The sequence below is a fragment of the Salvelinus alpinus genome, chromosome 19 (genome assembly GCF_045679555.1).
Source record: "Salvelinus alpinus chromosome 19, SLU_Salpinus.1, whole genome shotgun sequence".
NCBI lineage: Eukaryota > Metazoa > Chordata > Actinopteri > Salmoniformes > Salmonidae > Salvelinus > Salvelinus alpinus.
Window position 1 is genome coordinate 33,036,759 of NC_092104.1, and position 27,385 is coordinate 33,064,143.

General features: G+C 44.4%; 1 protein-coding gene across 1 annotated transcript in view; it reads left to right on the forward strand.

Moving 5' to 3' along the window:
- Nucleotides 1-22,458, forward strand: part of LOC139545389 (phosphatidylinositol transfer protein beta isoform-like) — a 43,892-nt gene extending 21,434 nt beyond the window's left edge. The window contains exons 2-10 of the mRNA XM_071353106.1: nt 4,025-4,170; nt 4,429-4,520; nt 6,402-6,409; nt 6,705-6,779; nt 6,957-7,040; nt 11,456-11,533; nt 14,487-14,597; nt 14,724-14,846; nt 19,756-22,458. Of these exons, the coding sequence (XP_071209207.1) occupies nt 4,025-4,170; nt 4,429-4,520; nt 6,402-6,409; nt 6,705-6,779; nt 6,957-7,040; nt 11,456-11,533; nt 14,487-14,597; nt 14,724-14,846; nt 19,756-19,806 (768 nt within the window). The 3' untranslated portion in view covers nt 19,807-22,458. The remainder of the gene's footprint in view (nt 1-4,024; nt 4,171-4,428; nt 4,521-6,401; nt 6,410-6,704; nt 6,780-6,956; nt 7,041-11,455; nt 11,534-14,486; nt 14,598-14,723; nt 14,847-19,755) is intronic.
- The last annotated feature ends 4,927 nt before the right edge of the window (nt 22,459-27,385 follow it).

Consider the following 27,385-nt stretch of genomic DNA (forward strand, 5'->3'; position numbering starts at 1 on the left):
TGAAAGTCAGCCACCAATTGTGCAGACTTACAGAAAATGTTTGACCTCTGTCATTGCCAACAAAGGGTATATAACAAAGTATTGAGAAACTTTTTTGTTATTGACCAAATACTTATTTTCCATCATAATTTGCAAATAAATTCAATAAAAAATCCTACAATGTGATTTTCTGGATTTTTCTTTCTCATTTTGTCTGTCATAGTTGAAGTGTACCTATGATGAAAATTACAGGCCTCTCTCATCTTTTTAAGTGGGAGAACTTGCACAATTGGTGGCTGACTAGATACTTTTTTGCCCAACTGTAGACAGATGTGTGCTTTTCCAAATCATGTCCAATCAATTGAATTTACCACAGGTGGACTCCAGTCAAGTTGTAGAAACATCTCAAGGATGATCAATGGAAACAGGATGCACTTGAGCTCAATTTCGAGTCTCATACCTATGTAAATAAGGGATTTTAGTTTTTTTTACTTGTAATAAATTTGCTAAAAAAATGGTTTTCGCTTTGTCATTATACGGTATTGTGTGTAGATGGATGAGGAAAAATATATATTTAATCCCAAAAAAGTCAAGGGGTCTGAACACTTTGATAATGCACTGTAATATATATATTTTTTAATTGCTCTTCACCAATCAGAATGATGCAGAGGGCAGTACATAAATAAAAAAAGACAACAGCGAACGGGCTGCTTTTCTCAAGTAGTTTTTGGCTAACAGTGAAAGAAGTCTGATATTCGCCATACTATAACTGATTTGAACTGATTCTGTTACAAAAATGTTTTCTGGTGACTGTTCACATTGATCTGTGTTAGCTCCTCTGTTAGGTGCGCCTGTAATTGCTATTTGAAGAGCGGAAAATAGCATACCATTGTCAAGGCTGACTGAAGGGCTAAATCCGCAGTAGTAGCGCGATGCACAGTCATACATACTGCATTCAGTAATAACTGCCCTTCCCTACCGTGATGAGAGGAAAACGTCCTGGAAGACTGGTAGTGAATGGAATAAAACAAAAATACCCTGACCTTCAGATACTGACTTGTTGATCTGATACAGGCTTAGTATCCACAGTATAAGCATAGCATAAAAACAGACCTGCAGCACCATCATGAATGGCTCGTTTCATTAATTACACAAACATTTATGAACAGTGATCAAACTAGTTGAAAAACTGAGTGCTTGTTTAAATTCCTTTGTCTAATTCAGGACAATTTGAATGTCTCATTTAACCTAGGGCCATATGTTGGTTAATTAACATAGTTGTGTGTGTGTGCGCCTACAGTATGTGTGTGACTGCATGCGTTTGGGCGAGTAAGAGGGAATGCCTTTAGATGTGAAAGGAATAAGTGTTGTCCTCTACAGGGCCCAGAACAGAGGAGACGGACAGTAAAACTCTTGTTTGATCAGAGCTCTGTTCTCTGGACAATTTGTCTGTTTAGCCTACTCTTCTTGCTTGTTGTGGCTAGGAGACGATGCATAAAAACTACATTGTTTTTGGTTGGCACAATACCCATGTTGAATCAATGAACACTGAATGCATGCAGTGATGTTTTTATAGTCCCCATAGATGACAAACGCTTGACACATGCAGTCTCTCACACAATCTTTCTTTTGTACACAAACACACAGTCACACAGCCAGCCATGTAGGCCCTCCAGTGCTGTAGGCCCCCCACTGTGGCTGTTTTCACGCCCCCCTCCCCCTAATCCTATTAAATCAAAACAGTGAAGAGTGGCTCTATGTTGGGCTGTGTTGGTCTGTTGTGGGGACTGGGGATGCTAGTAGTGGCCACCATGTGTCTCCCAACTTTGTTAACCCTGTATGATGCTGGACACTGCCATCCTGTTAGTCAAGCTCTTATTCAACATGAGCACTCTCTGTCATCTGATAGTCCATAACTAATGTTTTTATTTATTCCTTATGTTCTTAGTTGCTATCAATGTCTTTTATAGTTTCTAAAAACCCGACCGTAGGCAACACAGTGACCTATAGGGCCTGGTTTCAACGACGGACTCTTTAGGCATAGAGGATCTATGTCACTACCTACAGTTGAAGTCTGAAGTTTACATACACCTTAGCCAAATACATTTAAACTCAGTTTTTCACAATTCCTGACATTTAGTCCTAGGAGGATCACCACTTTTTATTTTAAGAATGTGAAAAGTCAGAATAATGGTAGTGAATTTATTTCAGCTTTTTATTTCTTTCATCACATTCCCAGTGGGTCAGAGGTTTACATTAGAGGTCGACCGATTTTATGATTTTTCAACACCGATACCGATTTATTGGAGGACCAAAAAAAGCCAATACCGATTAATCGGCCGATCTCTTTAAAAAAAGATATATATATATATATACACTGCTCAAAAAGGGAAAGGGAACACTTAAACAACACAATGTAACTCCAAGTCAATCACACTTCTGTGAAATCAAACTGTCCACTTAGGAAGCAACACTGATTGACAATAAATTTCACATGCTGTTGTGCAAATGGAATAGACAACAGGTGGAAATTATAGGCAATTAGCAAGACACCCCCAATAAAGGAGTGGTTCTGCAGGTGGTGACCACAGACCACTTCTCAGTTCCTATGCTTCCTGGCTGATGTTTTGGTCACTTTTGAATGCTGGCGGTGCTTTCACTCTAGTGGTAGCATGAGACGGAGTCTACAACCCACACAAGTGGCTCAGGTAGTGCAGCTCATCCAGCACATCAATGCGAGCTGTGGCAAGAAGGTTTGCTGTGTCTGTCAGCGTAGTGTCCAGAGCATGGAGGCGCTACCAGGAGACAGGCCAGTACATCAGGAGACGTTGAGGAGGCCGTAGGAGGGCAACAACCCAGCAGCAGGACCGCTACCTCCGCCTTTGTGCAAGGAGGAGCACTGCCAGAGCCCTGCAAAATGACCTCCAGCAGGCCACAAATGTGCATGTGTCTGCTCAAACGGTCAGAAACAGACTCCATGAGGGTGGTATGAGGGCCCGACATCCACAGGTGGGGGTTGTGCTTACAGCCCGACACCGTGCAGGACGTTTGGCATTTGCCAGAGAACACCAAGATTGGCAAATTCGCCACTGGCGCCCTGTGCTCTTCACAGATGAAAGCAGGTTCACACTGAGCACATGTGACAGACGTGACAGAGTCTGGAGACGCCGTGGAGAACGTTCTGCTGCCTGCAACATCCTCCAGCATGACCGGTTTGGCGGTGGCATTTCTTTGGGGGGCCGCACAGCCCTCCATGTGCTCACCAGAGGTAGCCTGACTGCCATTAGGTACCGAGATGAGATCCTCAGACCCCTTGTGAGACCATATGCTGGTGCGGTTGGCCCTGGGTTCCTCCTAATGCAAGACAATGCTAGACCTCATGTGGCTGGAGTGTGTCAGCAGTTCCTGCAAGAGGAAGGCATTGATGCTATGGACTGGTCCGCCCGTTCCCCAGACCTGAATCCAATTGAGCACATCTGGGACATCATGTCTCGCTCCATCCACCAACGCCACGTTGCACCACAGACTGTCCAGGAGTTGGCGGATGCTTTAGTCCAGGTCTGGGAGGAGATGCCTCAGGAGACCATCCGCCACCTCATCAGGAGCATGCCCAGGCGTTGTAGGGAGGTCATACAGGCACGTGGAGGCCACACACACTACTGAGCTTCATTTTGACTTGTTTTAAGGACATTACATCAAAGTTGGATCAGCCTGTAGTGTGGTTTTCCACTTTAATTTTGAGTGTGACTCCAAATCCAGACCTACATGGGTTGATAAATTTGATTTCCATTGATAATTTTTGTGTGATTTTGTTGTCAGCACATTCAACTATGTAAAGAAAAAAGTATTTAATAAGAATATTTCATTCATTCAGAACTAGGATGTGTTATTTTAGTGTTCCCTTTATTTTTTTGAGCAGTGTATATATTTTTTAAAGTCGCTGATGCCTATAGTCTGGTTTTCGAGACTGTTTTTGACCTGCATGAGCGCAAGTATTTGTTGTATTGTAATGGTACGGTAACGTGTGTGTGTGTGTTTGTTTCAGTATCAAGTGGGCCAGTTGTACTCCGTAGCAGTGGCCAGTAAGAATGAGACGGGTGGAGGAGAGGGCATTGAGGTCCTCAAGAATGAACCCTATGAGAAGGATGGCGAGAAAGGACAGTACACACACAAAATCTACCATCTGAAGAGGTAAGAGACACACACACATACACACACACACACATACACACACACACACACACTCACACAGTATGTTCCAAGTGCACCATCACTATCTTGCCAGCAAGTGGCAGTGTAGTCCTCCCTGTCTTACTGTAGGTTTATAGTACCTGATAGAGGCCTTCAAGACCATGACATTAAGATATCCCACTCTAGAACCTGTATGACTGGAGTTAGTGATTGTGTGTGTATTCATCTATGCTCCTCCCCTCTCCTTGGCTTTCACAGTAAAGTCCCTGCGTTTGTCAAGATGATTGCTCCTGAGGGCTCTCTGGTCTTCCATGAAAAGGCCTGGAACGCTTACCCTTACTGCCGAACCAGTGAGTCCTCTCCTCCTCTCTCCTCTCCTGCCCTGGCCCTTCCTTCCCTCCATCCCTCCCCTGTCCTGCCTGCACTCTGACCCACAGCCTTATGTATTTAGACATTTTAATTTGACTCATTGTTGGTATTGTTTGCATGAGTTTAGGGCTGTCCCCAACAGAAAAACATCTTGCTCCACTGAAAATCGTATGTTCTTTCAACCAATCGATTGGTCAACATTTTTTAATTTTTATTGATATATGATAGAAATATATATTTCTATCATGTGTTTTAATAAAATCAACTACTGTATATAATTGTCTGATGCTGTTTAAAGAAGATAGCTCAAATTACTCAAGAGGGAGCAAGAGATCAAGATAACCAGAAGAGGAAAAACCTTAACCTGACTGACCCTCCTCCTCCCGCTCCTACACTCTTTCACAGATTCTGCCGTTACTCTCCTGAAGTTGCTGGTACAGGCTACACAAGGAGTCGGCAACCTTTCTCATATGGAATGCCAATTTATCTTGCAATTTCTACCGATCTGCGTGCCAGTTAAATGCACATTTTCGTGGAAAAGTTCCATTTAATTTATAACGCCTCCGTATCTCAATCATTCATGTGGTTAATCAAAATTCTATCCAAATGAAAATGATATAAACCTAAAAAGTAACTTATATTGCCATTGCCAGCTATGTAAAAATAGCCTACATAAAGCCAACAAATAAAAACATAGCATAAATTACATTGACTATGCATGGCCTGCCTGCCTCAAACTTGAAACATTGTATCAACTATCAACTTGGGTCCAGCCCAAGCTCCCATTAGCAAACTTGTATAAAATATTCTGGGCCCTCAGTTTCCTGCGCCGGTGAGCTCAGGAGAGACACAGCTGTAGGCTATTTTGTGCAAGGGATAAGAGTTCATCAGATAGACCTCGATCAGACCATGACATTTTTCCCTTTCACGCCGAGTGGTTATTGAAAGGGAGAGAGCTGGAAAGATTTTTCAAATGCATTGAGGAACTATTGTCATTCTCAATGGATGTAAAAATAGACTTTGTTTGCTTGCTATTTGAGGTGAAAACATTACTTTGAGACGGTCCACAGCTCATTAGTGGTGGTGCGTTAAGTGAATCAGAAATACCATCAGATCCCCAAATGGGCACATATGTCTACATTTGCGTACAGGCCAGGTAGGCTATAGGCCTACTTCTATGCATAATCCGGTGCGTGTCCTGTCTCAACATTGACAGTAGTGCTACAAAGAAAAGACAATGACTAAATTGACAACACTCGGAAATGGAATGATTTAAAACCAAAAGTTTCTGCAAACCAACGTGTCCACTCCGACAATGAGAACGGTAAAAGACTGGAATAATAATATATTGAATGCATTAACAGAAATTACTAAACCAACATTGTAAATTTGAAATGACAGGAATTAACGGTAAATGTACGCTACTACTGGGGATGTATGTAATGGACATTTTATAGACACTAACAATCAAGGCAAACAATTCACACAATGAAGTTATGAAACAATGAATATGCACAAATTGGCGGGAGAGAGCGCGTTCTGGAGGGACATGTGCATTTTAGCCACACTCCCCTTCTTCTTGGACTGTGCCATCCCCGTGGCCTCTGCAATGGATTAGTCTCAGCCTCCGCAATGGATTAGTTCACTGAGATGGGCGGGAATCAGACAGGTGTCTCGTGTGCCATAAAAAAGATAACATATTTGCTACTCCTTGACAAAAAAAAGCCAATCGACCAGTCAACTATTTCGGTTCAGCCCTACATGAGTTGCATGATTCATTCGTTCGTTCTTTTCCTGTTTTGGATTGATATCTAACGATTTAATCTCTCTTTGGTGTCTTCTCATGCTTCGCCTGGGGCCAGTTGTAACGGTAAGTAGCTTCAAATGACCCTCCCTCTGTTAGTTTCTATCCCACTGGTTGTATGGTAGTTTGTGCGTGCGTGTGGGTGGGTGGATAGTTCGTCTGTGTGAATGTGCGTCAGTGTTTGTGAATATAACTTACTGCTTCAATTATGAGAAATGTAGCAATTAAGCCAATGCATGTACATATTTATTGGGTAGGAGGTCCCTCTTGTGGACATTACTAGCAATGTAAATCTACTCCGTACTTTAGAGGGTTTTATTGCCTTAAGCTTTAGTAATGATTTCCCACCACCTTCCTCCAGAATGAGTATATGAAAGATGACTTCATCATTAAGATTGAGACATGGCACAAACCTGACCTTGGCACATTAGAAAACGTGAGTACCTTTGTCATTCAAAATGAGTTTGATTAATGACCGTTTGCATTTACTGTGAGATTCTTAGAAAGAGAAGTCTGTGAATTGTGTCCCAGATGAAGCATCAGCTAATATCGAGTTTGAAGTGTACCTTTTTAAATTGTAGCTCGCATGCTTATGCCTGGCTTTGATTGGCAGGTGCACAAGCTGGACGCGCCCACATGGAAGAGTGTGGAGGTGGTGCCCATTGACATTGCAGATGGAGAACAAGTGGCCCCTGCTGTGAGTACTCCCCTCTGATACTGCTGTCATGCCACAGTCCCACACTCAATAAAGCCCTGGATAGTACTGTTTGGCAACATCATGTGGAGAGACTTGGGCATTGCAAAGCAAGCCGAATATGCTCAGATCTGACACTAAAACGGCAAATACACACATTCCTGGTAATCTTTTCCTGAGTTTATGTTTTGTATTCACCTGCCGGTAGGGCTGGGTGGTATGGCCAAAATATCCTATCAAGACACACAACATTTTTGGGACAGTTGTTTATTATTTATTTTTATTATAATAAAGTTCTAAATATGCTTTCAGTGGCGCCTGACCCTAGGGTGGCAACACAAACATTCTAAGTTATTCCAATGGGGTTTGCTTTATATAGTAGGGCTTGATGATATGGGCAAAAAATCTAGGGCTATTGCGATTTAGATCAAAGCACTTAGATGTACTGTTGAAATCATGAAAATATAGTGATTATTCTAATTATGTAGTTGGAATATAGTGGTCAGCACTTTAAATACATTGTTTGACAACAAATTAAAAAGCCAGGGACAAATGATTGTGACAGGGTAGGAACCAAAGTGTTGGTCAGCGTTTCCCAGTGGACCCTAATTAGATGTTACATGTAATATGAGTTTTCGTTATCAATTAAATTCAAAGGGCTTTATTGGCATGTTTACGTTGACAAAGCAAGTGAAATAGATAATAAATCAAGGTGAAATAATCAATCAAAAATGAACAGTAAACATTACACACACAAGTTTCAAAGGACACTTCAAATGTCATTATGTCTTTATAGTATTGTAAAGATGTGCAAATAGTTAAAGTACAAAAAGGAAAATAAATAAACACATGGATTATATGTACAATGGTGTTTGTTCTTCACTGGTTGCCCTTTTCTTGTGGCAACAGGTCACAAATCTTGCTGCTGTGATAGCACACTGGTATTTCACCCAATAGATATCGGGGTTTATCAAAATTGGGTTTGTTTTGAAATTCTTTGTGGGTCTGTGTAATCTGAGGGAAATATGTGTCTCTAATAGTCATACATTTGGCAGGAGGTTAGGAAGTGCAGCTCAGTTTCCACCTTTTTGTGGGCAGTGTGCACATAGCCTGTCTTCTCTTGAGAGCCAGGCTTTGCTAGCTAGCTACGTTTGCTCCGACTGAGTACACATAGGATCAATGATCCGAGTCAGTAAAAAGAGTCGAACTTCCCATCACTAAAAGCAACAACTTGCTCTCTTTGATTGACAGGGGGCAGGGCTTAGTGTCGGAGGCGCATGGGGAAGCAGCATGCAGGTGGAGAGGGATGACTCAAGTAGCAAACAGAGTAAACTATAAAAATGTACATGACACGCGCGGGAGTGGCGTATTACATTTAACAAACCAAACATTGAAATACCGCTATAGAAGGTAAAGTGAAAACCCAAACCGGTCCGTGCATCAAATATACCTGTATATAGTAAAATACGTTATACCGCCCAGCACTACCTACCAGGTAAGGAAACTATGGTGCAGAGTTTCTTCTCCTCTGCAGGTTCTGAAACCCCTCAATTCACTATGACGTTGGAAGCTTTGCAATTATAATTAATATGGTGAAGTTTCTTCCTTTTCAAATACAAAAGGTCCCTTGTACCAATGGTGGTAGTTCATTGCTATTATTTGGCATGGCATTGCCTCATTTCATGGAGTCTGTTGGTAAGTGAAGTGCGTGTGGTTATTTGCCTGAGTAGCAGCAGTGTGTTTGCGGTAGGTGTCTAACGAGGCGGATGTGTTTGCCTTGCTGGAGGAGTGTTGTGTCTGAGGGCCCTATCAGCTCTGTGCCTCAGGCATGACTGCAAGACCTGGGCCCCCAAGGGACGACAGATGAGTTTGTTAGTGTAATTAAGGCTCACAGCGCTCCATACGCTGGTCAATGACACACACACACACACACACACACACACACACACACACACACACACACACACACACACACACACACACACACACACCCCCCTTCAGTGAGCAGCAGCTCCTCTTCCCCGGCCCAGGCACATCGATTCACAGACTCATTAAAGCAGCACAGTATATTGTTATAGTGAAGGAGCTTTCAGCATTAAAACGGCCTAATGAATAAGTGTGTTTGTGTTTCTCCCGTTTTTTGCTCGTTTGGCTCCCTCCTGTCGGCTGATAGCCCTGAAAAGCAGATTTTAGCTGTGGGCGCATCATGATTTATTTAAAATTGCTGGGCCCTTGAGCTGTTGGTAATTTATTTGAAAGGTGTTTTGTTTATATGTTTTGTAATTTCTTTCCACACCAGTTGACTTTGCACTTCTCTCTCTGAGAAGAAGATGAAGATGAAAAACGGTTCGATACTAGCATTAGTTTCTTTCGATACTTCTGTCAAATGTGTCTCATGGATCAAGTCTGCATCAGCGCAGCCGATGTCCCCCACGGAGTGCACCGTGCCTGCTCCACGAACTCAATGCTAGCCTGCACTGGGAGTCTGGGCTGCATCATGTTACGCTCTCCACTCATACTGCGCAGAAGTTAATACACTTGAATAATGCAACACGGCATGTTGAAACGGTTCATTACTGTTCGCAAAACAATGTCTATACAGGCTAGAACACTTTACAATGCAATAAGATACTGGTAGCTTCCAGTTTTTTTAGGCTAACATTCCTTGCTAGCTTACAGCTGAAACCTAACATCAATTCACTACCCTAGTACTTTCTTGGTGATAAAGCAAAAATATTTTGATTTCAAAGCTGATTGCCACCAAAAGCGTATTCACTCCCTCACGTCTCTCCCTCAGACGAAGACTTATTGCCTCCGCTAACTTGGGGCTCCGACAGGCCGCACCACTCTTAGCTCGTACATATAGTTATCACTGGTTAAAAAGAGTCACACTTTTATAAAAGAAGCTACTACTATGCAGATGTTGTTGATCAGTAAAATAAAATGAAGTCCCTCGTGGAACGGAAACATATTGTTTGTCATCTGTAGCTCTATGAAATCAGCCAAAACAAGCTCAATAACTCAATGCATACACACACTCCTATTGAAATATGCATTCACCTGTACTGTGAATAGGCCTAGGGTACATCTAGATTTATCCAGTTTATCAATAGAGATTTACCATTCAAATACATGATTACCATTATGTAGCTTAGATTGGTAAAAACAGTCAAATTGGTTCATTTAAAGGAAAACTCCACCCAAGATTTCATGATATGTAACTTTCACAATACAGAAATCTGGCCACTATAATGCATTTTGCATCAAAATGCATCATACGGGCCAGATTTTGTGTTTTGAAAGTTAGATATCTTAAACTTGATTACTGATGTGCAAAACATTTTGGGACTATGTCAACAATGTACTAATGAAACAAATACCAAAATATGTTTTTGGGGTAGAGTTTTTTCCTTTTAATGCATGCATGGCTGTCTCTGAAAAAGTCTGACATAAAACATTTCAAATAATATTGAACTCAAACGATTGAACCGAGCAGTAACTGAGTTTCTATCTGCATCAAGTGCCATTCTGCAGCTTTAGCTAATATGCCTAGTTTTTGTGCCAAGGTATCGTTTTATTGAGTATTGTGATGTTATCGAGTATTGTGGTACTAAACCTGCTATCGGTATCGAAGTCAAAATTCTGGCATCGTAACAACACGTGTGTTTATGTTCTGCTTGTGCGTTATGCTACTGGAGTGTGAATCTACTCTCCTGCTGCACTAGTGAGTTAGAACTGTATGTTTGGCTGTGGTAGTGAATAGGTTTAGTGCTTGTGTTTTGGTGAAGTAGTGCAACTGTACCCCCAGCATCATGATACACAGTGTGTCACAAGATGTGAGTAGGATCGCCCTGTGCCTAGGAGCAGTCTCTCCTTAGCCTGGCCCTGATTTGAAGGAGGAGTCAGACAAGGGCCACTAGGTCATCTGCTGTCGGCAGGCAGCTGCCCTACATGCAATCATGCGTACACACACACACTGGTATCAGCCAGCGTCCTCCTGCCATCTGTAATCTCAGCACAGCCATTTGCTGGTGGCATCAACAACTTCCAACCTGACAGCCTCCCCATCCCTTACCCCGGACCCTACCCAGCTCAGCCCAGACAGGGTGCAGGTCATGAACTGGGCAGGGCACAGGGCTGGACTTTGGTGTTGCATCCTGGGGCCAGGACAAAGGGGCTGCCAGGCTTAGTTGTGGGGGGCAGACCTAGCCTGGGAGACTACCATGGCAGTGCCTCCCCTTGCCCCTTTGCCCAGAGAGCGGTCAGCATTAGTGCAGGGCCAGCTCTCACATACACCCCACAGAAAAATGGGCTAGAGGGGGATTAAAGGGCCCTCTATCACTAATGTTGAATGCAGATGTGTTGGAATTGTTTGTTGTTCTGATTTATTAGTCTTAAGTGTTATCCTTCTCTTCCAGGACTACAAGGCAGAGGAGGATCCTGCTCTGTTCAAGTCAGCTAAGACTGGTAGAGGGCCCCTGGGACCTAATTGGAAGGTACACCTCTCACTGAAACACACTGGGTTAAAGGGGAAAGAGCTTGTTGGCAATGTAACCACGGGTTGGATCCTAAATTAATTTCCAGTCGTTTCGTTCTGAACAGAAACATAATTGTGTTCCGTTCCACTGTTCTAACCAGCAAAATAAAGTTCAGAATGTTATTAACCATATCCTATGCTTTTAAAATAATCTGTCTCACTATCATTCCCGGTTATGATTCTGTTTATCAAAAAAAAGTTTTTCAGGTTTTCCTCCAAAAAATTATCTGGTTTTCGGTTCTGTTCCCTGAACCGGTTCCAACCCTTAAATGTAACACTTTAAATAATGTTACCAAAATGAATATGGATTTTTTGGGGGGTGGTATACTCGTGGCACGATCACACAGTATACACTCATGGCCAGTTTATTAGGTGCCCACATCTAGTACCGGGTCGGACCCCCTTTGCCTTCAGAACAGCCTAAATTATTGGGGGCAAGGATTCTACAAGGTGTGGCGTTCAAATGTTCATCTATTGGTATCAAGGGATCTAATGTGTTCCAGGAAAACATTCCTCACACCATTACACCACTGCTACCAGCCTGTACCATTGACACCAGGCAGGTTGGGGCCATGGACTGTTACGCCAAATCAGGAATCGGGATTCCTCGCACCAGGCAATGTTTTCCCACTCCTCAATTGTCCAGTATTGGTGATCGCGTGCCCACTGGAGCCGCTTCTTCTTATTTTTAGCTGATAGGAATGGAACCCGGTGTGGTCTTCTGCTGCAATAGCCCATCCGTTACAAGGACCGACGAGTTGTGCGTTTCGAGATGCTGTTCTGCATACCACTGTCGTACTGCGCCGTTATTTGTCTGTTTGTGGGCCCGCCTGTCAGCTTGCACGATTCTTGCCTTTCTCCTTCAACCTCTCTCATCAACCAGCTGTTTTCACCCACAGCACTGCTGCTGACTGGATGTTTTTTGTTTGTCACACCATTCTCTGTAAACTCTAGACACTGTTGTGCGTGAAAAGCCCAGGAGCCCGGCTATATCTGAGCTACTGGAACCGGCACCGACGATCATACCATGCTCAAATCCACTAAGGTCACTTGTTTTGCCCATTCTAACGTTCAATCGAACAGTAACTGAAAGCCTCGATGCCTGTTTCCCTCCTTTATATATATAGCATCGCACTCAACGTGACTCACTGTCTGTAGGAGCAAATCATTTTCACAAACGCGGTAATAAATTGGCCACGGAGTGTATGGCTAGTATTGGACAAGCGTGTGTGTGTGTGAGAGACAGAAGGAGTCCCTCAGACGGGGCGGAGGAGAGGGAGGGCTGAGTGGCAGAGCTGTAGGCTGCAGTTTGATGAAGACAAATCACCGCTCTCCCTGCTCTAATTGGACCTAATAGAAATCACAAGGGATCAGGTCAGATTAGGCCCTCCTGTCTCAGCCCTGCCCACATCCTCATACTCTCTCTTTTCAGCCAGCCAGGAGAGGGTGTGTATGTACGTGGCTGTCTTCTCCAGGGTTTGTGTGTGGTATCTTAGTTTGAGCTAGGAACAGTTCAGTAAAATGAGTCTGGGAGGTATTTGTTTGTAAAAAGTGAGGTAATGAAAACGGCTCATCCAGAGACACTAGTGGTCTCGTCCCTAACCCCTCATCTACAGCCGTACAAACAGGCCCAGGATCACACTGTTTAATGGCAGACAAGTTGGAATCTCCACCCAGCAAAAGATCTCTCAGAGTTCACCGTGTGAAAGTTTCCCTGTACTGTGACAACTTGCACAGATTAAAGACTGCTGAACAGCTTTATGAAGTCTGAAATAAATAATATAAACTTTTTATTTTGGGTTTTTAATTAGATCATTTCCCCCCAGCCTTGGACATGGAAACACTTCTTTTGGGGAAAGAAATTAGAGAATAAAATCATAGCTCAAGTAACATAAGAGAAAACAATTGGTGCCAGCTTCTCAGAGCAGTAAAAGTCTATCACTGCATGCACACCTATCGTCACACTTTGTATTTCTGAAATCTCCTGCTCCTTTGAGCAGGGCGACGAGAGACTGTGTGAAGAAATGTCACCGTAAGTGTTTTGATGTGGGATCTGTTTTATCCGAAGTTCTCTTTTAGCGGTGACAACTTTAGCTAAACCCTACGCGTATGTAGAATGTTTTTCATTCCCCCCCTCCCTCTTCTTCCTTCCTTCCCCTCTCTCTCTCTCTCTCCCTCTCCTCTCCCTTCCGTGATGGGAGCATCAAACAGTGACGGGATGTGGGTGATTGCGGCAGGTCTGAGGCATTTCTCCCTGTGTGCAGCACTAGAATGAAGTGATTAATTAAACAGGTGTTCTGGGGTGGTGTGTTCTAGGGGCAAGCAGGTCCTGGGTGTTAATATTGGAACCGGCTTTGTGCCGAGACGCTCTTATCGCTGCGTGATGCGATAACGGCGTCCCAGCCACAAAAGGCCTGCCTGTACGGGAACAGTGTCACTGTAAGGGTGGAGCGAGAGAAATGGTCCTTTCATCTGGAGTTTATCCACTTTGCTCTCTCGCCCTCCTCATTGCTCTCTCCTCTTCCTCTCAGGGAGACAGAGTGCAAGCTACAGATGGATTTAAAACTGTTTTGTAGATGAGGACTTTTATCCGTCTGCTGCATATTCTCATATCGATAATTATTTTAGCAAGCTTTGTTTCCAAAGCATTATGCATTAATGACATTTTAGTGGTTGGAATACCGCTGTGATTGGTCTAAACCGATTTTTTTTCTTCTCAAATCACATTCTACTTTCTTCTCATTGAGAGTTCCATTTTTGGAAAGTTTGCATAAACTTTGCCTATTTGCATATTCACAGTTTTGTAATATCATGTGTCAACGTAAATGATTCAGTGATGGGTGATTGAGTGTGTCTTCCTGCTGTGCAGTGTTTGCTCAGTGTCTGTTCTCCTGTTGTGTTGCTACTAACAGAAGGAGCTGGTTAGTAAGGCTGACTGCCCGAGGATGTGTGCCTACAAACTGGTCACGGTCAAGTTCAAGTGGTGGGGCCTGCAGAACAAGGTGGAGAGCTTTATTCACAAGGTAAGGATGTTGCTTTCTTCATCCCATCCTTTTATTCTGTCACTATCTGACACATTCTTCCCTTTTCCTTGTAATCTTGCTTTCTTTCCCTCTAAATGCCTCTTTACATGTCCTTCTCTCCTCCAGCAAGAGAAGCGTATCTTCACTAACTTCCATCGCCAGCTGTTCTGTTGGATTGACAAGTGGGTGGAGCTGACTATGGAAGACATCAGGCGGATGGAGGCGGAGACACAAAAGGAGCTGGAGGAGGTATGTAGAGGAACATATGTGTATATATGACTACCAACAGGAGGAGGGTTCAATACTTACCAGGGCTTACAACGCTCAAAACCTCCAAAACCTTTAGAGCGAGTGTGTCGTTTTAGGCGTCATCTCTTTTGCATTGTCATGGTGGCAGATCCCAGCATACTGTGCAGTGTGGTGTTTGCCTTCAATAAATGCACTTGGTTTCCCGAAATCCCGGTTGGAAGATTCACGGAATCAGGAGGGAATAAGCAGGAAATCCGGAATCCTTCAACCAGGGAATTTATTGAATGTTCCTGGAATTTTGCAACCTTGGTCTTGACCATGGTTGGGTAGCAGGCTGTCTTGGTCTGTCTGTGGTGTCATCCCTCTGAGAGAGACAGAGTAGTGATGTTTGGAAGTTTATTAGAATAGTCATCAGATATCTCCCAGTTGGACCTCTGGGAGTGATGCTGGTTGGCCTCTTCTTCATTAGTGGTTTTTAGTGGTGCTGAAACCCACAACATTCACTCTTAATTCTTATCTCTCCCTAGATGCTTTTTCCCCAGTCAAATTCTGAATATTATTCTTACACCCTGTTTATCTATTTCAATGTCAAATCAATGATCCCCTCGCTTACACTGCTGTAAATAAATCAGCTGTTCATGTTTTTATGACAAACTTAAACCATGTATGATTTTTATGACGTAATTTTTCCCCATCTTACAGCGCATTCGGAAAGTATTCAGACCCCTTCCTTCTTTACATATTTTGTTATGTTACAGCCTTATTCTAAAAAGGACTGCATTTGTTTTTCCTCAATATACACACAATACCCCATAATGACAAAATGAAACAGGTTTTTTGACATTTTTGCAAATGTATTAAAAATAAAAAACAACTTATTTGCATAAGTGTTCAGACCCTTTGCTATGAGACTCGAAATTGAGCTCAGGTGCATCCTGTTTCCATTGATCATCCTTGAGATGTTTCTACAACTTGATTGGAGTCCTCCTGTGGTAAATTCAATGATTTGGAAAGGCACACACCTGTCTATATAAGGTCCTAAAGTTGACAGCGCAGAGCAAAAACCAAGCCATGAGGTCGAAGGAATTGTCCGTAGCGCTCCGAGACAGGATTGTGTCGAGACACAGATCTGGGGAAGGGTACCAACACATTTCTGCAGCATTGAAGGTTCCCAAGAACACAGTGGCCTCCATCATTCATAAAATGGAAGAAATTTGAAACCACCCAGACTCTTCCTAGACCTGGCTGCGCGGCCAAACTGGGCAATCAGGGGAGAAGGGCCTTGGTCAGGGAGGTGACCAAGAACCCGATGGTCACTCTGACAGAGCTCCAGAGTTCCTCTGTGGAGATGGGAGGACCTTCCAGAAGGACAACCATCTCTGCAGCACTCCACCAATCAGGCCTTTATGGTAGTGGCCAGACAGAAGCCACTCCTGACAGCCCACTTAGTTGGTCAAAAGCCACCTAAAGGACTCTCAGACCATGAGAAACAAGATTCTCTGGTCTGATGAAACCAAGATTGAACTCTTAAGGCATGAATGCCAAGCGTCACATCTGGAGGAAACCTGGCACCATCCCTACGGTGAAGCGTGGTGGTGGCAGCAGCATGCTGTGTGGAGGTTTTTCAACGGCATGGACTGGGAAACTAGTCAGGATTGAGGGAAAGATGACCAGAGCAAAGTACAGCGAGATCCTTGATGAAAACCTGCTCCAGAGCGCTCAGGACCTCAGACTGGGGCGAAGGTTCACCTTCCAGCAGTACAACGAACCTAAGCACACAGCCAAGACAACGCAGGAGCTTGCAGCGTCATACTCAAGGCTGTAATTGCTGTCAAAGGTGCTTCAACAAAGTACTGTAAAGGATCTGAATACTTATGTAAATGTGACATTTTAGATTTGTGTTTTTAATACAATGGCTAAAATTTTTGAACCTGTTTTTGCTTTGTTATTATGTGTGTAGATTGAGGGGTAAAGACATTTTATTTTGATCCATTTTAGAATAAGGCTGTAACGTAACAAAATGTGGAAAAAGTCAAGGGGTCTGTATACTTTCTGAATGCACTGTGTCACATTTATGAAGGAATTTACTGCTTGTCATAATATTGAAAAAGTTACATAACTGTTTTCGCTCTTTCTTGATTAATTTAATGACCATATTTTCTTTAAATGTCCAGTGTAGTCAAAAATGTGATTTTCCTGTGTTTTTATATATATTTATATTTCCACACTGAGACCAATAAGAAAGAGTTCCGAACATCTGCCAATAACTGCTAGTTTTTCCATTTCAACTCAGACCACTCTGCAGCGCTAGCAAAATTCTAGCTTGAGAAATTGCTCTGCCAAGATGTTTTTTTTTGTTGTTGACACTTTCAATTGAAAATCACAGTAAGGTACATAATTGTTACACAGAAATTATTTGATATTGGCATAAAACTGGCTGCATTGGACCTTTAATGAATGATGATTACAAACATGTCTTCTTGTGTACCTGCCCCCTACTGATAGCCCTTTTTTACCATGTGTTAATGTTTGATTTGACCATGTGTACAATCACTGCTGGCCCAAAGATATGGTTCTGGAATTCAACATTCCTGTCATTTGCTGCCCCCATCCCCTTCTCCTGCTTGTCTGTTTGTCATTTCCCTGTTAACCCCCCTCCAAGAGTTCCCACACATTGTTTATTCTGGAAAACCCTGGGAAATGTGTTATTTTCAAACACATTTTCTGCCTCAACTGTGATGAGAAATAATGATGATTTAAATATAGCCTACCACTCCCTTTTGGAACAGGCATGGTGTTGGTCCATTTTGAGTGATATAAATATTACCAATTTAAACTATACTTTCATCCATTAAGAAGTCGTAGGCATTAGAAATGTAACTTGTGTGGGAACCTGCTCCTCCCTTCCCCCAATCGCAAACTGCTCTGACAGGCCTCCCTGATTCTATCATTTACTATCTAGATGCGTAGAAAGGGCTCTGTGCGAGGCACGAAGGCTTCAGACGAGTAGCTGCTCCAGGTGTAGGTCTGAGGGAGACTGTGTAAGTGCAACTGGTGGAGGAGTTGAACCGATAGCAGCCATGTTAGTTCCTCCTCCACCAACTCTCATGGATTCCTTGTCTGTCTTCTCCCACTGGGTTATCTTTGTATTGCTGCATGGCTACACTGCTTTCACTCCTTATACAGTGGTGTTAGAGCATAACAAGGTTTTATGGGCCACGGTTTGTGTATGTGTGCGTGTTCTCACGTGAACTTCCATAACTCTGACTGTATTAGTTAATCAATAACACCAGATCTCAGAGAAATATGTAGCATTTGCCAGATCGTTAAGTGTATTGCTGACATGGCGAAAAGCTCTCTGCCTTGGACTGTGTGTAAGTGCCTACTCAATCTCCCCGTGTGAGGGCAGACATCTGTGCAGCCTGTTCTCAAAACCAAGGCGAGAGAGCAGGTTTTAAAAAGGCTTTGGCAGCCAGTCAAAGCCATACTAAAAAAAGTCAGCACTGGTTTCTGTAGTCCAAAAAACACCATAGAGAATATGGAGAACGAACACAAAAAAAACTGCTTATTCTGGCACACTCATTTGTCTGTGTATTACATTCTCAGTAAGGCCTTACTACTGGCTCCTTCTTGGCCCCACTTGAAATATCAATGTGAGCGCTTTTGGCCGTACATGGCGAAAAAATCGAGGAATCTGGGCCGGACTGGCCAAAGTTGGCCAGGCTTGAGCATTCCTGGCCTGGCACCAATGCTGAGCTTTTGGAGCTCTGTTTCTTCCTCTACGTCTCGCCCAATCCTGCATGTGTTTCCCATTTTCCCCTGGAGTAAGTAAACGGGCGGGTGCCATCAAAGAGGCCCTCGGCATGGAGAAGTGCTTAGCCTGGGCCGCAGAGCTGAGGGGTCGCCAGGGTCACACTGTGCCAGTACTGTAAGGCTCCAGAGGACAGCACCCATATGTAGGAGTGGAATACCATTATAACGACTAGCATAGAGTTTCTACTCTTTACCAGTTACACAAGAAAAGACTCCCAACTCCTGTTGATGGTCCAGCTCAATTGCTGAGAAAGCTTTTTAGGTTATATACAGACTTTTGAACATGTGCTTCAGGTGAACGAGGCTCAAGCAAAGGTTTTGTAGTAATGGTGTATCAGGATCTTAGACCAAAAGTGTTGTGGTTGGACTACACTGTGTGAGTGTGAAACACCATGGTTTGGAGATGATGCACTAACAGGCCTGTCTGTCTGCTTGTGGGCTAACACGTGTTGGCTGGTGGCGGGAGAGGGGAGGTGCTGGGGATGGAGGGTGGGGGAGAAAAACCCTTCAACATGGCTTCCTTTGCCTCATTAACATACAAATGGAATTCTGCAGTTGAAAAGGAGCCTGTGCTGTGATTGAGAAAGAGGGAGGGAGGGAAGAAAGGATGGAGAAGTGGTAGGTAGAATCCTCATGCACATTTCATCAGATGTTTAGGGCCAGTGTGTGGTTAGACTGTTCCATTAAGGTATTCTGCTATCAGATTCAGCCACTAATTGACTTTCTAAATCCTTAGGGTGTGAGGACCTAAAACAATGACTTGATCTACCTACAAGACAAACAAGGGCTTGATACAAACCATTTTAGAGATGTTCTCCTGGAGAAAAAACTCTTCAGTTTGCAAAGGGAAACGTGTACATTTTTCAGAGATATTCTTAATGCAGACTAAGGAACTTAATGTTTGTCAGTGAACAGAATGATGGGCGTTCTCAGCCACATCCATCCCAGTTTCTCACAGGTACAAACACCCTTTCTCCTTGCAGAATTCCACTTGTTGACGCATGCTCTCACAGAACCTGCCTCCACTTGTTTGGGCTCTGTAGAGATGTAATAAATGTCTGTTTATTTCTTCCCACTCCCATTTCCTCCGCCTCAGCTTCGCAAACACGGTAATGTACGGGGAACCAGTGCTGCCGATGCTGAATGAGACGGAGGAGGGTTTTGAACAACGACAGCGATGAAGAGTGAAAGTGGTGATGATGAAGAATGCGAAGCGGGCTCCCTGCGTTCCACCTTTACCTTACTGATTCAGGATGTGGAGAATGAGGGCTCTGCTCCACTTGATCAATAGACCAGCACCCTGACCTGCCGGGCACCCAATCAGACATTCTATCCACAGAATAATTAATTTGTTGAAAGTGACACGATCCTAGCTGATAAGGCTCCAGTTCATTTTGATCTCCAAGGCTAATAACGATATCAAGCAACAATGTCCTCCGTAAAGCCACCTACCACCTCCATGTTGTTGAAGACTAGTCCCTATATCTTCTCTTGATAGATGCTTATAGGGCTGCTTGGTTGTTGATATAGAGATGAATATTTTTTAAGCATTTAATTGGCCTGATTGCATTATGGCAGGTGTTGGTCTAAGTAGTTTGCTATTCTAGTCAGAGGATCGTTCCTCTGTGGCCTGTTGCCTTTGCCAGTTTTAGTTTTCCTTTGTATTTGTGAATATTTTCTCCAGATCATTCCTTTCAAGACAGTCATTTCTCTCCTCAGTCCTCTTCTAGCTGTTCATAACTCTGTGGTTTTCCGTTAGCTGGTCGAGAGAGAGCCTGTCAGATTTTTTTTCTTTCTCCATTTACATGTCCCTTCCTGCCATGGCATTCATTAAGAGATTACTGACACCCTTGGCGCCTGTGCCTATCCTAATCTCTCCCCCTCTCTCTGCACTGCTTCTTATTAACGCTGACAATCTTGTCCACACAGGTATTTCACTCTCACTCCAATGCAAATGAACACAAACACACACCCGTACAAACACGCACATGTAAACACAAGCACGCACACACACTCTCACAGGTGTGAATGCCTTTGAGGTGACTGGTCTGGCCCAAGCTCACGCTGGGCAGATCCGTGCAGGCTCCTTCAACTGAAGGGAAGTGTCTGTTGTTGGGTGCTCTCACTGTTTTTCCCACACTCCCCATACTCACTCTGCTCCTCCCTAGCGGATGCCCCTAGAGAGAAACCGCACTGAAAAACAGTCACAGATTGTGCTACACACCTTCAGTCTCTGTCACGCCCTGCTCACACCGCCCTGCTCACACCACCCTGCTCCCCACCACACCACCACAACAGTAGCCTGCCTGCCTGCCTGCCTGCCTTATTCCTGTGGTTCTCTGGGATGGAATTCTACTGCTTGTCGTATCCTGCTGAGCATGGGCAGCAGGTAAACAGACACCCAGCACCACTCTAACCCACACCAGACCACCAGCCCGGCCCAGGCCACCACCCCGGCCCATACCAGGCCTCTCCTGACTGGGCCTGTTTACAGAGCGAGCAGCTTCACTCTCTACTCAGCCCTACTCACTCAGCACCACGCTGTGCCTTACGACACCACCATGCCTTTCCTTCTGGCTCCATACTGGCACCAGTTGGTCATTTAGGCTTTACTACTAGGACACTGATCAGCAGGTTATCCATCCATTGTAGAGAGGGGGTTAGATTAGGCTTGATCGGTTTGCAATGACTTTATGACCTCTATTTTAACTGAACCTCACTATGTTCTCAAGGTCCTTTTACATATGGCACTAATGTACTGTATGTTTGTTCTGTTGGGCTGTGGTGGGGTGATTATTCCCTGCAGTGATACTGTACTGATGTAGACATGACTCCCCAGCAGCAAGCCAGTCAGACAGTGCCATGCTAAAGCCTGAATGCTGCTCTGTGTGTTTAAGCACATAAGTGCCTTCATGTTAGTGTGTGCATGTCGGCGTGCTTGTGGGACAATAAATAATCATGTGTATCTTCGCTTGTCATTCAACCTCAGCCGTTCAGCCTCTTTTTATAAACAGACGTGCTTGCTGCCAAGACCGATGGAATAATTTTTATGAAGAGCTCAGTATTGATAGTATATTTTTATATTGTGTAAGCCTCACAGGGGGATTGTGAGAACCTTCTCAGTTATGGGTTTAGTGCTCACCCAAAGAGTATGAATGGATCTGGGCGATGTCATTTGTTTACATGCGTTGTTCCAACCTAGCTCAACCCCACACTTCCGAGGGGCAATACTAACTCACTAGCGGATAGACGACTAAGATGGCTGAACTCTCCTGTACCCCGTAACTGAGAGGATATATCATGAGTACCCATGTCAGTGTCGGTCACTGACAGGACATGAAAAGTCAAGGCCATAATGGAACTTATAAAGTCCAGATTTCCCATCGGTTACTATTTGCATTCAAAGAAAGTCTGTAAGAGAGGAGTGTTGAATATGATTCATGCCTTTAGGTCTGTCTACAGCCTCTTGCTTGTATTGAATAGTACGCTTATGATGCAACCCAGCTTCTGTATTTACGATCTGTACTGTAGAGACAATGATGTGGGGAAAGGACAGAGTGGAGACGGTCTTTACAAGAAAAACTGTACAGTATGATCATGATTTATTAAATATACTGTTACATTTCGAGAAGAATAAAAAAAATGCTTTTAAATGTTTCTGATCATCTGTTGAAATTCAGGGGACATGGTAGTGAATGTATGACATCATTTGTTTAGCCTTTTCTGTCTGTCGATTTTTGTGCCACAGAAAGTCTACACAATGTATTGAAATACCTAATAAATTTCAACACAAAATGGACTGCTTTTGCCTGGTTTATTCTGCAATGATCTGTTGTTGGCTAGTTTGTGTTTCTGTTCATCTCTTTTGTTATTCTACGTCTTGGGGAGCATTTGTGTGACTCTGAAGCCTAATAAATGGCATTAATTTTGAGAGTACTGGGTCTAGAAACCAAACGGAAGGAAACTGACCGAAACGGGGAGGAACTACCTGAACAATAAGAAACACATTTTGCTACGATGTGGAGTAGTGAGTACAACCCTGGTGTGTTCAGTCTGCATAGATAATAGATGGGTAACTGCCTGACTAACAAAGTAGCATCAGTTGATTTGCACCATCGTATTCTGCCACACTGTATGGTCGCTGTGGATTTTCAGGTAAGAGATTATCTATGAGATATAGGCATCTAGCAGTGTTTGTCAATGTTTTACTTATATTTGTGCCTCTTTCATACTGTCTATTTCTCCTTACCCCCATGAGGTACATATGAAGGCTCTCATGTTGGACATATGGATGACATGGTTTCAGATTAGAATCAAAATTCCCAATGGTTGATTAAGTAAATATACAATGACATTCCTGGACTGGTTTTGAATGGAGAAAATACAAACATGTCAAAGATAGATGTGGAAATGGTCACTGTTCTAAGTCTAAATGATTATTTTCTCTCCCCTCTTAAAGAAGTTTGCTCACACACCTCTGGAGTCACATCTAGTTCATTCATACACCTCCTTGGTAGTGTTATAAAGTGTATTTGTGACTCCAGACCGCCACATCCATCTCCTGGAGGTCAGTAGTGCTGCAGCCACAAGAGTCGGCGCTGGAGAGCAAGAAGAGCAGACAGTCTGCCGGGAGAGATATTCACTTTTTTATTCTTGTTTGTGGAGAATGGTCACATGTGGATGGAAAAAAAGTCATATCTGTACCAAAACAGGCAAATAATACAGTTTCTAAAAGGGGACATGGGCAGAGTCAACCACACTTTAAGGCAGCTCACACCCAAGCGAACACAGGAATGGACCAGGGATTGATGCTTGTTAGGGGCTATGGACCAGGTGTCTGTTAGGGGCTATGGACTAGGTGCCTGTTAGGGGCTATGGACTAGGTGCCTGTTAGGGGCTATGGACCAGGTGTCTGTTAGGGGCTATGGACCAGGTGTCTGTTAGGGGCTATGGACCAGGTGCCTGTTAGGGGCTATGGACCAGGTGCATGTTAGGGGCTATGGACCAGGTGCATGTTAGGGGCTATGGACCAGGTGCCTGTTAGGGGCTATGGACCAGGTGTCTGTTAGGGGCTATGGACCAGGTGCCTGTTAGGGGCTATGGACCAGGTGCCTGTTAGGGGCTATGGACCAGGTGCATGTTAGGGGCTATGGACCAGGTGCCTGTTAGGGGCTATGGACCAGGTGTCTGTTAGGGGCTATGGCCAGGTGCCTGTTAGGGGCTATGGACCAGGTGCCTGTTAGGGGCTATGGACCAGGTGTCTGTTAGGGGCTATGGACCAGGTGCCTGTTAGGGGCTATGGACCAGGTGCATGTTAGGAGCTATGGACCAGGTGCATGTTAGGGGCTATGGACCAGGTGCCTGTTAGGGGCTATGGACCAGGTGTCTGTTAGGGGCTATGGACCAGGTGCATGTTAGGGGCTATGGACCAGGTGTCTGTTAGGGGCTATGGACCAGGTGCCTGTTAGGGGCTATGGACCAGGTGCATGTTAGGAGCTATGGACCAGGTGCATGTTAGGGGCTATGGACCAGGTGCCTGTTAGGGGCTATGGACCAGGTGTCTGTTAGGGGCTATGGACCAGGTGTCTGTTAGGGGCTATGGACCAGGTGCATGTTAGGGGCTATGGACCAGGTGTCTGTTAGGGGCTATGGACCAGGTGCCTGTTAGGGGCTATGGACCAGGTGCATGTTAGGAGCTATGGACCAGGTGCATGTTAGGGGCTATGGACCAGGTGCCTGTTAGGGGCTATGGACCAGGTGTCTGTTAGGGGCTATGGACCAGGTGTCTGTTAGGGGCTATGGACCAGGTGTCTGTTAGGGGCTATGGACCAGGTGTCTGTTAGGGGCTATGGACCAGGTGCATGTTAGGGGCTATGGACCAGGTGTCTGTTAGGGGCTATGGACCAGGTGCATGTTAGGGGCTATGGACCAGGTGCATGTTAGGAGCTATGGACCAGGTGCCTGTTAGGGGCTATGGACCAGGTGTCTGTTAGGGGCTATGGACCAGGTTTCTGTTAGGGGCTATGGACCAGGTGCCTGTTAGGGGCTATGGACCAGGTGTCTGTTAGGGGCTATGGACCAGGTGCATGTTAGGAGCTATGGACCAGGTGCATGTTAGGGGCTATGGACCAGGTGCCTGTTAGGGGCTATGGACCAGGTGTCTGTTAGGGGCTATGGACCAGGTGTCTGTTAGGGGCTATGGACCAGGTGTCTGTTAGGGGCTATGGACCAGGTGTCTGTTAGGGGCTATGGACCAGGTGCATGTTAGGGGCTATGGACCAGGTGCCTGTTAGGGGCTATGGACCAGGTGTCTGTTAGGGGCTATGGACCAGGTGTCTGTTAGGGGCTATGGACCAGGTGTCTGTTAGGGGCTATGGACCAGGTGTCTGTTAGGGGCTATGGACCAGGTGCCTGTTAGGGGCTATGGACCAGGTGCATGTTAGGGGCTATGGACCAGGTGCCTGTTAGGGGCTATGGACCAGGTGCATGTTAGGGGCTATGGACCAGGTGCATGTTAGGGGCTATGGACCAGGTGCATGTTAGGGGCTATGGACCAGGTGCCTGTTAGGGGCTATGGACCAGGTGTCTGTTAGGGGCTATGGACCAGGTGCATGTTAGGGGCTATGGATCAGGTGTCTGTTAGGGGCTATGGACCAGGTGCCTGTTAGGGGCTATGGACCAGGTGTCTGTTAGGGGCTATGGACCAGGTGTCTGTTAGGGGCCATGGACCAGGTGTCTGTTAGGGGCTATGGACCAGGTGTCTGTTAGGGGCTATGGACCAGGTGTCTGTTAGGGGCTATGGACCAGGTGCCTGTTAGGGGCTATGGACCAGGTGTCTGTTAGGGGCTATGGACCAGGTGTCTGTTAGGGGCTATGGACCAGGTGTCTGTTAGGGGCTATGGACCAGGTGTCTGTTAGGGGCTATGGACCAGGTGTCTGTTAGGGGCCATGGACCAGGTGCCTGTTAGGGGCCATGGACCAGGTGCCTGTTAGGGGCCATGGACCAGGTGTCTGTTAGGGCCTATGGCCACCATTTAGAATGCCGACTCCAAAATACATGGATATGGAAAAAATTGAATGGGCTGACCCCTCACCTCCATTCTCAGTACTATTTCTAAAAAAAACAAGTTCTCCTTAAACAGGTGGTGTATATACTGCCCATATATGAATAGACTGAAGGAAGACTAAATGCTTCCTGCAAGTTGCTGCGCTGTGCCCTCCACTTGACTGTCCATATAGGGTGAGAGGCTGTGTTTAAGAGGAAGAGGCATGGTTGGTGAGCCTTTAACTACTGGCTCAGTCCCTGCATCATGCCTTGTTCGTTTGACACACCTGGAACTGGATTTGTGCAGGGGCCACAGGTCTTCAAGGGGTGGGGAGTTATTTTTGGCCTGGTTTGGATGGCAATGATGTCAGAGTGTTTCCTCATCTTTCGAGCTGGGCTGAGCCTAGCCCCCGAGATTCTCCTGAGCTTCCTGTTGTGTGGAGAGAGGTGGAAGAGGTGGGGACCTTTAAAACAGACGGGGACCACTGCCCACCACACCCCTCCCCCCAACAGAATGGCGTTCCTCTGGATGACAGATGCTGCTTAACCCTTGGTGACCCTGTGTGCTGAGATGGCCGAGCTGACTGACAGAACAGCTGAGGACAGAGAGAGACTGCTGCACAGTTCACCACTGCACAGGACGCTGACCCTAAAAAGGGAAGGAACTGTCACTTTGGGCGTCCCCCCTTGGTGATATATGTCTAACTGAGGAAGAGCCGTGTTAACACCAGCCATTAAAAAAGGGGCGATGAGGGACATTTACTTTGACTATCTTGTCTTATTGAGCAGAATATTGAGACAAATTGGCTATTAAATCACTATAGAAATGTGTGGAAATGTGACAGTGGTGACCAGCCTCAGGACTGTCCATTGTCATGCTGGATTCATCATCACAGTGAACTCTGAGCGTAAAGGGGAACTTTAGTTTGTTTGACTAATCTTGGTGTTTTTTCTTCATTTTAAGTTTGGTCAGAGTTACAATTATTTTGAGCAGTTGTAAGGCACGTTAGAAATACTCAAATGGGAAATGGAAATAAATCCAAGTTCATGGAATTTAAGAATAACTAATTATGAATCAACCACTCCTATAAGACAAAATGTCCAAGTTGCTCTTTAAGCTCACTTTAATTCCTGCAGTCACATGACCAAATTGCTCTCTAGTGTCCTCATGGGTGGAATATTATTAATATCTTTCATAATTTCATAATTAATCATGTAAAATAAATTAGAACACAGAAGATTCTGTGTATCTATGTCAAACGGTTTTGTTATATTTCAGTCTTCTGTGATGTACAGTTATATAAAGTGTAATACTGGGATGCAAACTCAACATTGAAAACAATTCTAATCTATATCTGACATGTTACATGTGTGTACTTTTTCTAAGCCCATAACCATGTGTGTAAGCTGTATACTTTTGTTTCAGAGTAGATTTGTTTAAGACTACCAAGAAACATTCTGTGTGACCCCGATTTGGCCCACTGCAGTAAAAGGGTACTTAGTAATAAGAGTGTATAATGTTTGCTATGGTAAAACCCAGTAATAAGAGTGTATACTGTTTGCTATGGTAAAACCCAGTAATAAGAGTGTATACTGTTTGCTATGGTAAAACCCAGTAATAAGAGTGTATACTGTTTGCTATGGTAAAACCCAGTAATAAGAGTGTATACTGTTTGCTATG